The sequence below is a fragment of the Tribolium madens genome, unplaced genomic scaffold (assembly GCF_015345945.1).
Source record: "Tribolium madens isolate multiple individuals breed KSU strain unplaced genomic scaffold, Tmad_KSU_1.1 Scaffold_97;HRSCAF=244;Tcas5.2_LG3a, whole genome shotgun sequence".
Lineage (NCBI taxonomy): Eukaryota > Metazoa > Arthropoda > Insecta > Coleoptera > Tenebrionidae > Tribolium > Tribolium madens.
Window position 1 is genome coordinate 3,410,929 of NW_025401069.1, and position 14,223 is coordinate 3,425,151.

A 14,223-nucleotide genomic window follows, 5' to 3' on the forward strand; every position below is an offset into this window, starting at 1 on the left:
AATTAAATTAAAAAAGATTAAAATTCGTCCGATTTCTTTTCAGAGTTACATCATGTGGCTTGTTATTGTTCACCAAGTAAATGTAATCAATTAATTGTTAATTTAGCCTGTGTCAACATTTAATTATAGCTTACAATAAATATTTAAACAGTATTAGGTGCAACCACAGGATTTTGGCCCTCTAGTAGTGCCAGTATTAGTTTTGTTATTTGAGTAAGCTTGTTATCCTTGGAAGTGGGAAAACAGCCTGCCGCCATACTCTCATGCGATAACTTACGACAAAGTGGGTGATTTGTTTCTGGATTTGTAAGTCTGCAACAAGACTGAACGACTTTTTTGCCACTTTCATCACGGCTATCGCGCCATCTGAGTAGGCGTTCGCGATTTTTACGAAGATTGCGATCATCGAATTTCATTAGATACATGACAAATTTCCCCCAAGATAAAATCTCGCAACCCTCTTGTCTGATAAATATCAACACACTTATAATAATTGGTGGTTAGTGTTGTCTGCACCCTAAATTAAAAACCGTCAGATGGGTGGTAATTAACGCAGGGCTATCGTTCGGCTCACGTCCACAGATGGCGTGCCACGATCTGACAAATTGCAAGTTCTGCTCGTGCCGACGCCTCGTCTGTCGCGACGCACAGATTGATTAAAAAGATTAGCTCGATAACTAACACGAAGATAACGTAATAAATTAATTTTCCTCGATTACTCATTTATCTCATTCGCTGCAACCTGACACCGACTACCAAAACAAAAGATTTTTCGGAACAAACAGGTTTGTTATATAAAAAGAGCGAAATTGCTCCCAGCGTCTTTCATTTTTCCTCTCCTAACGAAATCTATGACAAATGGTTCAAGCAAGAAGTAAATTAAATTCTGTGAAAAGTGTGCAAAGTTTTGTTTGATTTTTTCGGATTAATTCGCTCTGGATTTCGATCACGTGATTAATGAAAAAGTAATAGTTGCTAACGAAACAGTAAAAGAAATCCAATTAATCAGTTGTTAAGAAGGAAAAAAATATTCGGGTTCTTATCATAATTGGAAAAGTTGTATAAACGCATTATTCTTTTTCCCGAGATTTACTCAAAATTGACTTGAAAGGAATAATTTTGTGCTGCATAAAACCCAAATGAGAAATGGGCTAGATATTGAAATCATAGGTAATATTTCAGTTGGACGATAAAGCAAAACCATAAATTAGAGGATTTTCAATACAATATTTTATCAACAAGAAGATAAGTGGTAATATTTTCCAAATACGACACTGTCATAAATTTGGGTCTAACAATGTTACAAAAATCTCATTAATTTCCATAAGTACATTAAGTTGTGTTTTTGGGACGGTGAAACGCATGATGACGGTGATTGCTCTATCAATTAAACTTGAATGAAGGCAATATCAGCGTTTACTCTCTGCGTCAACCTAAATCACTCTCACAAACCCTTGGGCGTGCAAAATGTCCCTGTCCCTTTCCATATATCATAATTTACAAAATTATCTGTGGTTAATGGGCTTTGAAGTTTCAAGTCGAAATATTTAAACGATGAGAATACTTAAAGACTAAAACGTCAAAAGCTCCTAATTGTACTCACACCAGCAAAAAATGTTAAAGTGGGGACTAATTAACATACTAAACGACTTTTGCAATAAATTTTCATTCTGAAACTATTAACTAAATTTACAATTGATTTGCGATATTAACTAAAGTGATTTAAATCTCACAGCTCAAACATCAATTATTGAGTTCAATTCTCATCACAAAATTGTTTCTACGGGATCTCATTGACAAGAGTGTGGCGTGGCTAATAAAACATCCAGACATACAGAGTGTCTCAAATCTCGCGACCCATAGAAAAATGTTAAATAGGATAATATACAAGAAGCATGGAAAGCATGGAAAACTCTGTCAAAAAATTTTGACAGTTTTTTCTTTTTTTTAATGTCTATTGTTACCAATGATCTTGTGTATGTTTTTTCATAATTCAGAAAAGGTACAATACGAAAATGTTTCCAATAAAAGCCACAAATAACCTTAAATATAGTTACAATTCAGGATACAGCTTTTTTATTTCCTGTTCTAATAACCTGCAGCAAATTAAGATTATTTTTCCATCGGAGTCCATAATTTCGAAATTTTTATAGGTAGAATTTTTTAACATTTTTTCCATGTTCCTGGCATCTTATCTTATTTAATCAACTAAAAAAACAACTTTACCATGATGCTTCTGTTTTGTGTGATTACTTCAAGCAGTGGCGTCTGTGTCTAAGCCCATCAAAAACAGAAGTTTCTTGCTTTCATTTGTCAAATTCTTAAAAAGATAAGAAAATAAATATCTCATTAAATGAAATACCACTTAGGCACAACATTCATCCGGTCTACCTTAGTGTCAATCTTGACTGTTCCCTTATCTACAAGTTCCACCTGGAAAAAATTAGACAAAAACTGAAAACAAGAAATAAAATTTAGAAAAGTTAGATGTTTCGACTTGAAGTGCTAATGCCAAAACTCTTTGAATCACAGCTCTTGCATTAGTTTTCTCAACGGCAGAATATTGCAGTGCTGAATGGATGAACAGTTCACATACAAGCAACTGAATGGCTTCCAGTACTGTCCAACATTGTTTTAAGAAGAAAACTTTTAGTAAAGAAACTCTGGAAAAGATGTTCAACTTTTCAATAAATAAATGGTTAATTTCAATAAATGGTCAACATATTGTCGAAGAGTGTCGACTTACGAGTTTTCAAGGAGGCTACACCGAAATTCATGAGTGGTCGGCAGAAGCTAAAACTTGGTTGTCTATTTTCAAAGCTTCATTTATGTACTTTGTTTTTATTTATTGTCATACAAATATCTATATCTTATTTGGCATTTTTCTCTGATTCGCGAGTTCTGAGACAGCCTGTATACGTACTTGCGATATGTTATAAAAGCTTAATTAAGATAAAGTCACAACAATACTGCAGTTAAAACATGATTATCAAAAAAATTGAAAACTTTATAACTAAGTAAAAATTAATTATTTGAAATACAAAGAAAAGAGGAGTAAAGAATTACCAGATTTAAACCCTAAAAAATTGTTTTAAGCAACAGCAAGATGGGATAAAAATTGCATCACAACTTCTTCAATATAGATAATTGCCTTTAAAAATTGGCATTTTAAGTAAAACTTGTAATAGAGTGCGTATAAAATTAGAATAAACGCTTGAAATGAATTACTGAGGTTACAAAAATTCGGACGATTGCCTTTATTGTCAGTACTAATGTTATTTTCATATTTACCAAAAATGATATATTTTCTATTCATTTCTTCCTCTAGCATTTCCTATAAGCAACAAAATATTAAAATTTTAATGGAAGTATGTACTACTCGTATTATAAATTAATCACAAAATGCATTAAGCCGTTTTTAAACTTATTAAACTTTGAATGAATAAAACTTCCTGTTGTTCTGTTGAAAACTGTTTTTACTAAGTCTTAGACGAAAACTAAATATGAAATTTTGCATTTATAACAAACAAACTTTATTCAACTCAATGTTACCTCAAAGTATTTTTTTTATTTCTGCCTAAGATCTTTGCACACCCGCTTTTACAACCGTATAAAAACCATTTGATGGGTTTTTCAATAAGCCTTTCTTACTTAAAAACTTGTTTTTTTATACAGTATGTCCCCGGATTGAGTTTACAATAAGAGAAAAAAAAATTATCTTCGATTTTACGCCAAAACTGCAAAGAAAAAAACCTTTTTTTGATTTATCTGAAACAAGCAAATCTGTAAAAAAAAGTAAAACCGCCAATGTGATGGGATTTAAAACGCAGAGAAAATTAATTATATTGAAATGTCAAAGAAAATATTGAAATAATGTGTGAATCTGATTTAAAATCGATGAAATAGAATAGTGCGCTCCCTCAAAAGTAAGAAAAACTGCTACAGAAGCAAATAAATATTAATTTAACAAAATATTGTGCGTAACTTGACAATTTAAAAAAAAATATCTAGTAGAAATAGGTTTTAAGGTCACAGAAGCTTTAAATTCAGAAAAGGACTAGCAATATATTTTCCGAAAGCACGCTTTCCTTTGCTTATATTGTTTCTTGTTTTATCTTGTGAATTTACGAAATCGCCTTGAGAAAAACATTGTGTGCAAGCATTAATAATAAATTTGTAACACGATGCGAAAGCAGCTCTGATTTGTTAAAATCGTGATAACGTGTTTGAATTTTTAAACTGTTTTTTTGGAATATTTCCTGCTTCGGTAGATGCAAATTAATAAGAGAATTGGCCATCACTGAGAGTAATTGGGTAGCAACATTCTCCAAACTTGACTCTATTGTTTCATTGAAAGACTATTAAGGTTAATCGTAATAGTAAAGTTATTGTGTTCATTAGACACTGTTGGATGGAAATCTAAAGTACAGCTGCTTGCAGAACTAAACGGTGTTAACCTGTTATGCTCCAACAACTTCCATACATTATAATCGCCATACAACTTGATAACATCATCGACTTAAACTCTGAACAGGACTAAAAAGGCGGCTCCAGAGGTGTAATTGTTGCGCTTGTGGATAACACCCAAAATTTGTTATGCAATTATACTCTCAGAACATAAAGGAGTATTTGACACAAAATACTCAATTTAATTAAACACAAGCATACGCATTTTTCAACCTTATTGTGTTTCATTGTGGCTGTGTCGAGAAATAAAAACGGCACAAAAGAAAATGCAATAATTGAATGAGTTTAAATGGAGAGTAATTGAGCATGTGTCTGCTGAAATCAACCAGGAGAAAAAAGGTTGCGGTTTTTCGTCTTGTCAACACGAAACTTAATACTCGTTAGTTACTTTTACAAGTTATTTTGATCACAAATATCTACCGGACAACTTACGTTTTTGTTTTATTTCTATTAAGAACAAAATTAGAAAAGAAACTACAAATAACAAAATAAAAAAACAATTTACCAAGAGTTAGTAGTCGAATAATTTTCTGATAGAAATAATTCAATATTGTTTATTTTGTACTCAATGTTAAACAGTGCTTCTATCAACAAATTTTAGTAGATAAAATAGTCTTTTATCGTCTAGTGAAATAAAGTAATTTTTATCTACTGTTTAGATTCAAGAAATTCTGGTAGGTGAGTACCTACAAAATAAAACGAAATACCTATTATAAGTGACTTCGTCACTCGTAAACTTAACCTTTTCACTCGTAGATAAACAATTTATTTATCATCTTGTATAATAAATAACTATTTATTAAGTATTTTGTTTATAGAAATAAAGTTTAGTAAACTAAGTTACTCTTTTTATAAACTTTTCCTTACTTAAAATTTAAAGCATCTTGCGTACAAAAATCTTTACTTCAAGACGTCAGTTCAGTTATTTACAATTTTTCATAAAAATTCATAAATAATAAACTATGTTTCTGAATTATTTTAGCAGGGGTATCAAATTTGACAAAGAGCTTGTGTCGAGGCTTTCAGATCCGAGTCCTTATTTTCGATGCTGTTGCGAATCTGTAAACAAGTCGAGTCAAGATTGGTAAAATTACACAAAGAGAAGAATATAAATGTGTTATCTGATTCAGACCCCGAGTTCATTTTTTGCAACCTCAAATAACACACTCAACAAATAAACAAGATTTGGCCCGAGGCTCAAAAGGGCAGAGCTTTCATAATTGCATTGCTTATTTGTTAACGTAGTCATCTCGAGCGGATCCATATTTACATATTTCCGCATGTGTTAATGTTTACCACTCAAACACAGCCGAGGGCTTTTGAGAATACGACAAATACAGATAGATAGACCGTCAAATTAGGTTACATCTCTCGCATGTTGCCTCTGAAAACAATCAGCTAAGCTAATAATACTCGCGTTGAGTTGACACATTTTAAATGTCACAGAATCGTTAAAATGTTTTTTCGACCCAATCCAAAAAAAATTAAATATGAAATTTTACCAGTCCAAGCCAAGAAGCAGGACCAAGGGGCCCTCATACGTGAAGGTTTTTCTCTAGATGCGGTGAATCTCTACATAAATAATTTTATTAAGCCTGACGCTGACTCCACCAAAAGAAAATTAAACTTCCAAGGTGAGTTAATAGTAGTATGTCGTATTTAACATTTAATAGTTTTTCCCACTTAGAGGAAGGTAAGTGCAAAAGTTGGGATGTTTTGACCACAAAAATGCACCGACAAAAATGGCAAAGCTCACATTTTCAAGAAAGTAATTTTAAAGAAAATGAAGCGCGAAAACTGGCGACTTTTAAAAGGCTGAAAAGAAAATTAGAAACTATTAGAAATTTCTACCCTGATATTTATTACAGCAATCAAAGCGTTATCGATTTATGGGCGAGACATAACGAGTTGTATCAAATGGATTTAGACGTTTTGGAATATGACAAGGATTCACCCATCTGGCTTTGGATATGAAAGCTCATAAAAGCATCATTTAATGTACGAAAGCTCACACATAAACTATGTCAGGAAGCTTTCTTTTTATTAACAACTTGCTACTCCAAGCTTCTAGAAGCTTATACATGTTTTTGTGTATGATCTACCCTGTTATGCATATTATCCACCTTCACTTCTGTTCTTTATAGGCTTAATACCGCACTGGTATAATTTCATAAATATAAATTTGAAATAACGTTTCAGGTCAAGCTATGATTTATTCACATTTAATGTTCTGTTTGTGTACCTATCCCCGTAGAAATTAAGCGGTACGAATTAAATTTAATACAAAAATCAATAAAATATAATGTCGCAAACAAAAAGTTTAAGTCAAGAAAATTCTTATTTAATCGTTGTTTTAAAATTGTTTACTTACACTTTAGTTAATCATCATCTTCAACGATATAAAAAATTAAAGAGACTTAGTAATGAAATGTCTTTAATATTTCACGATTAGTTGAAAAACTTTAAGTGTTTTACCAACAAACAGGAAATGCATTTTTACGATTTTTACTTTTGTGTTTGCTTGTTTCTAAATTTTTTCGTCAATTCGGAGAGTTCATTTTTTAACAATGCTCTCCGGAGTACGGCCATTTTATTCCACAGTGACCAATTTCAGACATTTACAGAGACATTTCTATAAATCTCGAGTCAAAGTGAACACACTGTAAATGCTATTATTGGACATCTACTCTAAAATGTATAGGATCAATGGGAATAAACTTCACCAATTTTGAGCAAGATTAGAAAAATCTTAAGTGTACTTTTATAGCGTCTAACCACTTAAGTTTTAATTGTTTCATTCTGTTTTAACTATTATTACTAGAAGAATGTGAAATTTTAATTGTTTTATGAATTTTGCAACGTTGATATTCAATTAGAATAAAAATTAATTTAATTCTCAAATACAGGGAGAAAAATGAACTTGTATAAAATATTGTGTTAAATTAATTTGCTTTCGCTGAACCACTAGTAGATAAATTCTTCTGTTCTTAAAGAATAACAATAACGTAATTACGTTAGAATTTCAGGAAGCAACTTAAAAAGCTCTAGCTTTATAATAAGAAAAAAAATGAAATGACATAAATATTTTATGTCAGAGCATATACCTATTGTAGATAACTTCACGGCTGGATCAAGAATAATGGAATTTCCCTACGGTGCAATCAATCTTTTTTTTTCAAGCATGTAAAATCAATATACGTTTACAACTACATCCAACTAATATTCAAAAAAACATTTCGTACGAAAAAATAAAAATTTCTAAGAGAAAATAGTTCCAGTCTCTTCTCATCTTATAAATTAATGAAAAATAAATACATTCCAAGCATACACGCGACGAAGAAAATTATTTGATCATCATTTAAAAGGTAAAGTAAAACATAAATTTTAAATTTACGGTTAAGCCTACAGCCTAACGTAAGTGAAAATGTTGGTTATTTTAGAGGGAATCAAAGAGCTCAGAGACCTTATCTACATTCATTCAAATAGCAAACAGAATAAACTTGTAAGTATAACTGGCCTTCAAACAAAAAGTAGAAATGTTTTAAAGAGAAGTTGGAAACTTGCAAATGTAATCGCATGAATAAAACCAGTTTTCATTTTAAAATCAAATTTTATCAACCAACTCTAATGGCTGGATTGTTTTAACGATGGTCAGTAATATTTTTCAATCACGATTCAATTGCTGTCGCGGTTTATTATTTTCTCTGATTTTTATCCGATGACATGTACAGAGATTTATTTTTGTAGGCGAATTGCACAAAAATACAGACTAGTTAACATTTCTATATTTTTTCCCCGTTTTAGTGCACACATAAGTCATTTAAAACATTCATAAAAAGTAAAAATTTGTTTCATAAAACTTATTGTTTTGTGTCACTAATAATAATTTACCAAAAGCTCGCAATTATCCCAAACCGAATTGCCGGTTGCGAATAGAGATTAACCGACCAGATATCTCCAATAAATTTTGCACTTCAGGAAATCACAACGGACTTTGGTAAACAATGCTGCTTTCAGGAGCAACACCTAATAAAACATATTTCTCCTGGTGTAAATTGGTGTTTGGTTTTTTGTTATGGTCAATTATGATATTCGGATAGTTCAGTCTCGCTTCTTATTTGTGGCAGTACACGCGAGTATTGAAACTATAATTAACCGTAACTCATTACCAAAGTAATTACTTATGTGACACATTGACGGAATGACCCAAGGGGTAGATTTGTGTCCACGAGTATAGGAAGTTCAAGCGTCTATTTCGGCAAAGTTTTCAGATTGTCAGGCAAACATATATTATTTTCGGAAGTTTCTACACATACTTGGGAACGACGCGCTTCAGCGAATAGGGAAACACATGTGTCTCTAATGAACGGCTTCAGCTTCATGTAATTTCGTTTCAGCTACGCTCCACTTTCCTACTTATTTAAATTGGACCGTGTTATTAGTTGTGGTTAAAAGGACTTTAGTGAGCTATGTTTAAAAGAGACCATATATGTCTCCTGTTGACGCACTACGAACACACAATTCCAAGAGATAAAACCAACGTTGATTTCGATAACGGATTTAACAAGATTGTAATTGTAAGTGACTAAAAACTCGAGAAAAATACAAAAAGTGTTACTTAAGTATCTACTAAGAAAACATTATAAAATTATTGAATTATTTCCCTAAGGTCGTAAAGTTATTTACAATCTACATCAAACCTGTTGATAAATAAACCAAAAGTTAAAATGTTAAAATTAAATTAAATTACTAAAATCATAGTTCAAACGTCTATACATTTGCCCGGCGCCTCCACCAAATTTGTACTAAAATGTGATAAAAATACAATTGTTTAAAAAAAATTATATTATCTTGGAAAAAATATTTACTGAACAATGACTAGTTACTGAAACACATTTCATTTCTTGAAACATTTTTCTTAAACTTTTAGAACAATGTTAGATAAATTATTAGTAAACATTAAATATCACTAAAAGTTAACATTATTTCTCGCAATATTGTTCTTATTTTATGATAGTCAAACAAAAATGTAAAGCAATAAAGAAAGACGAAAGCCTTATTCCAACCCCAATTTTTTGTAATGTACAAGTCATTGACATAATAGTAGTATTGTTAAAACTTACAATTACATTCATTTATGTTCAGGATTATTAGCTAATGGTGAAAAAAAAGCTCGTTAGTTATGTAATCTTTATTGCATGTTTTTTTGTAGAAACTACAATAAAACTATTTTCAGTTGTTTATTAAAAGTTTTACAATAAAAATAAATTATACAGGGTGTTCCACGTAAAATTTTCGGCTCTAAAATCTCTGCTACATATTTGTCAATAAATTTTTGTGAAATTTAAAATGGAAACAATTTCAATTAATATTAATAAAATTACCTCAAGACTTTAAAAAATATATTTTAACACATATTTTCTCAATTTAAAATCAAACGAAACTACTATTATACAGAGTGCGCCAGCACTCGCGCCCTAGAGAAAAATGTCAAGTGCCAACGGCAATAGATCGCCAAAAAGTGCAGCCGAAAAAGTAAATTATTAAACTCTTAAATCCACCAATCCCAGAAGCGCACCTCAAAGTGTGATTGAAAAATTATATCCGCTTCTAGGTTACAAAAATAATAAAAATTTGCCCAGAACTTTAAAAAATAGCTGGTCTACCGTAATTTTGACACCTGTCATGTGGGTGACATTACCAGTATTTTTCTCGCTCAAGAGGTTTTACACGAGTATAATGAGACAAAATTGTTTATTATTATTAACAATGATCAAAAATTATTTTGAAAACTCGATTTCTAAACATTCTGGAAATTTCCGATGACTCTCTAAAACTTCTTCAGAGGTATTGTTCCTTCTCAACCTTTTCTTCGATCTGATACTCGTTCATATTAACAAACCGATGTATGAATTTTAGAGCTTGAAAACTTATGCATTATTCTTTTGAAGTAAAGAAGCAAGTGACAGTGAGAGACCAGATAAACATAAAGAAGTACGCAAGTTTTTTTATTTACTTTAATGCAAAACTAACAGAAAAATGTACTTTTTAGAAAGGGAGTCACGTTATGTTGAAATTAGTTGATATTATTGACAAATCACAAGATGATTTCGTTCTTCTAGTGATTCAAAGAAAAACAATTTCATTAACTAATTAATACGCGGTTTACAACTTTAGAGCTAAAAATCCAATGGTTCTAAACTACCAAAAAACTGATGCCAATACGAGTAGATTTGTTTTGTGATTGAAATTTAAAGAAAAGGAAACCCAAGGCTTATCATTAAATTAACTCTAAATTTCATAGGTTAAAAAATGTAGTATACTAAGTCGACACCACCGTCTACATACTCGGAGTTCTTACACACAGAATAAAATGTTAAACCACAAATTATACCACGTAAAGAAATATTAACCCAAAATAGTATTGTCTGAGCTCCGTAAGTCCTTAACGTTCGCAATTGATTTTTGTTAGTTTTTTAATAAAATATCTAAAAAAAATTCTAGAACGCCAAAATCCTTTGGCGACGTATTTGAATACTTACCGACTAGTTTGGGATAGCAATGAGTAAATACAACTTACTGTCTTGGAAACAGACGTAGTAAACAATCGAATAGAATCTAATTGCGCTAAAACATATTATACATGTCCCACAAAATGTTTTCTAAATCAATAACCTAATGTCAAGGTAAATTAAAAAAAAATTACCTCTAAAGCGCTCATAATTTTTCTAGTCAATTTTTCGATTATTGTTTTGTATCGTCCTTAAGAACAACCCATGTAGATGCGATGTTGAATGAAATTAATTTTTTTTTTAAATTGGGCTCTGAACATGCAGCCAAAATGTGGGCGGCTGAAGCCAGGCTGCAGAAGCATTAACTATGTATCACGAGAACGCATTTAGCAAGACAGTACATAGAGACGCCTGAAGCGAGACTAATGCATTAAATAGCACTATTTGAGGTTGCAAATTCTCCAAGTACGTCTAGCTTACTTCAAACTAGACTATATTATTCTCCGTGCGCTCCTCCTGTTTGAAAACAGTGAGACAGCTGACAAATATGTAGCAGATCTGAGTTTCGCTTTCCTTTCCTACATATCCAACTGTGGTGTTCCTATTTATCACGCACATAAATTATGTCGACGAATTACGCCCAACTCGAGATCTTGATAAACACGCTTAGCGATGCGTGATCTCAAGAAAAAATTATCAGTTAACTGGCGAAGCAGCAAATTGGGGAATAATCGAATCGTGTCAACGTTTGTTGTTAGCTAAATCGCTCTGAAGGAACGCTTATCAGAAAATGTGTTGTGTTTGACTGCCATTACACAGAGATATAGAAACGAAAACTGACAGTTGAATATTCTGAGATTTGGAAGTAGTTTGCTACGAATATAACCAAATACCAGAGACACCGGACACTACATGTATATTTCACTACCAAAATAAGAACGTTATGTTAAAAATAAAGTTTTTTGAAGCAGTCTGACAAAAAATTAACTCCAAGCCGCCCTCAAAAAGTCGAATTAAAATTCCGTGTTTTTACGTTTTGTAGAATTAATCCAGAGCAAATTTGTTTCACCAGTGAAAACGTACCTATTTATTTTTTACAAGCTTTCACATAAAAGGAAATAATGGCACACATTCAATTTTCTCGGTCTGATTAGCTGTGAATTCATGAAACACCTCTTCGTGCATCGCAGACAGACCTACATAAAGATACAGCGGTAGCATTATTCAGGAAAACCGAAAAATATATTGCCCCGTTCTCAAGACAGAATAGATATAAATATTTGATATTTAGAGTGCACATCATGTGTTTGCTGCTACATCTCGATAACATCCAGTTTATCGGATTACATTCTCTTCGCATATCACAACGAATCGCTCCTTTTAATATAATAGTTAATATGGGGATGAACACCGTAATACCGCCTTGAAGGAACATTCAGGTCCCATATGAACATTACTTTGCATATTCATTTAACCGGAACGACACTGCTTAGTCGAAATTAATAAAAATGAAAGGCAAAGGATCTCGGAGTGCTAATAACTAAAATTATAAATTTTAATGAAGGGATTGATAAATGACAAGCCATTAGCAAGTAATTTATCGCCATAATCCTCATGTATTTTGCATCTAGTAAAGGAACGCTGAAAACAGCTTAACTTTAAAATGTCACTTATTATGATTCTAATCGTAAAGATTAATTACTTACAGGTGGCGTACTAAAAAAAGTGTTAAGGAGACAAAAAAGAATATTACAAAAATACTTTTTTTTGTATACGCTCCAAAAATTACTATTTCACGGACTCATTTGAGGCCTCAAAATAAATCTTTTTCGGATCCAATAAAATTAAAATAGTACGAAAAATTAGTATATTATATACTATATAAAACGCTCAGTAAATAATTCAATTTTGATCAGTATAAAATGATAATTGATCAGTATTTAATTAATTTTTGCACAGGAAAAAAATTAAAATGGTAAGTATAATATAATATTTTGCACAGTAAAAATAATAAATGCTAAGTAAAGCACGCACAGTATTTTATTGTAATTTGTTCAGTAAAAAAATCCAATTTGCAAAGTAAAAATAATAAATTAGCAAAATAACATAAAATCTAAGAAATTGTCAGTCAAGTATGGCCCCTGCGTAAGAATGTTATTTATTATTATTATTGTAGTAGTAATATATGTATTAACAAGGGTCCCTGCGTAAGAATGATTTTAGCAAGAGCTGAAAACTGTGCACAAATGGTAATAATTAGTCTAATCAGCGTACGCTACTCTTTGCACTGCTGTGCTCTTGATACCATAATTTTGTTTTTGAAGGCTTTGCCACATTCCAGTTTTCCTCGGAAACATTTTGTTTGTAAATGTGTATTATTTTTACTGTACATTTATTTATTTTACTGTGCATTTATTATTTTTACTGTACATTTATTTATTTCCACTGTTCAAAAATACTTGCCATTTTAAATAATATACTGTCCATTTAATTTGTTGCCTATTAGAAAACAAATGTTACAAACACGCTGATCGTGCTACAAATGCACAAGTATCAAATGAGAGGTTGTGACACGCGTATTTTATACTAATATTTTTTCAATTCAACGCTTTTTAAATTGAATTTATTATATTTGATTGTTAAAATTTATGACATTTGACCCAAATCTCTTGAAAATAGATTAAATCATATTAGTTTCGGTGAAATACGTTGAACTGCAACAATTTCTCACTTAAAAATGACAGTCTATGCCAGTGATGGTCAAAGTATGGCATAAAATGTCGCCAAAAAACAGTTTCACAAAATTGCATTTTATGCAACTGTTTTCAGTTACACAAAATGCTTATTGTGAGAACAAAATAGAAAAAATAATATAAGATATATCACCCATTGTGTAATCTCTAATCCTTTTTTCTAGATAAATACTAATTACAGCGAAAGAAAAATTATGCCCCATTCCAGTAAATAACAAATAACCAAAAATTATGTTAATTAATAAACAAGAGTGATTACTGATTATGATAACTCAATTTTAAATCGGTGTTTTACCATAATGCATCGACTTGCTATCGAATCTAAGAATTTTATTATTTTATGATCATATTGTTATTACTACCCTTCGGTGCTTGTTTGCCTAACTGCTGAAGGTCAAGATCCTTGAAGCAGGTTTAGTAAAAAGCCCTCTAGTGGCTAGTAGAAATATGAAAGACTGGTATATCACAAAGAAATGAACTAAATCTGTTGG

At 31.3% G+C, this 14,223-nt stretch overlaps 1 protein-coding gene across 2 annotated transcripts; it reads left to right on the forward strand.

The window, feature by feature from the left end:
* The first annotated feature begins 5,894 nt into the window (after positions 1–5,894).
* On the forward strand, positions 5,895–6,677 carry LOC123014767. Of its 2 annotated transcripts, XR_006413338.1 has the most exons (3): positions 5,895–6,101; positions 6,155–6,558; positions 6,612–6,677. XR_006413338.1 is itself a non-coding variant. In XM_044414033.1 (2 exons), exons 1-2 carry the CDS (start codon positions 5,924–5,926, stop codon positions 6,439–6,441), a joined length of 465 nt encoding a protein of 154 aa, XP_044269968.1. In that variant the 5' UTR covers positions 5,895–5,923; the 3' UTR covers positions 6,442–6,649. The 2 variants fall into 2 exon arrangements, 1 of the variants encoding a protein (XP_044269968.1); XM_044414033.1 differs by having other exon boundaries at positions 6,155–6,649.
* Positions 6,678–14,223: the final 7,546 nt, after the last annotated feature.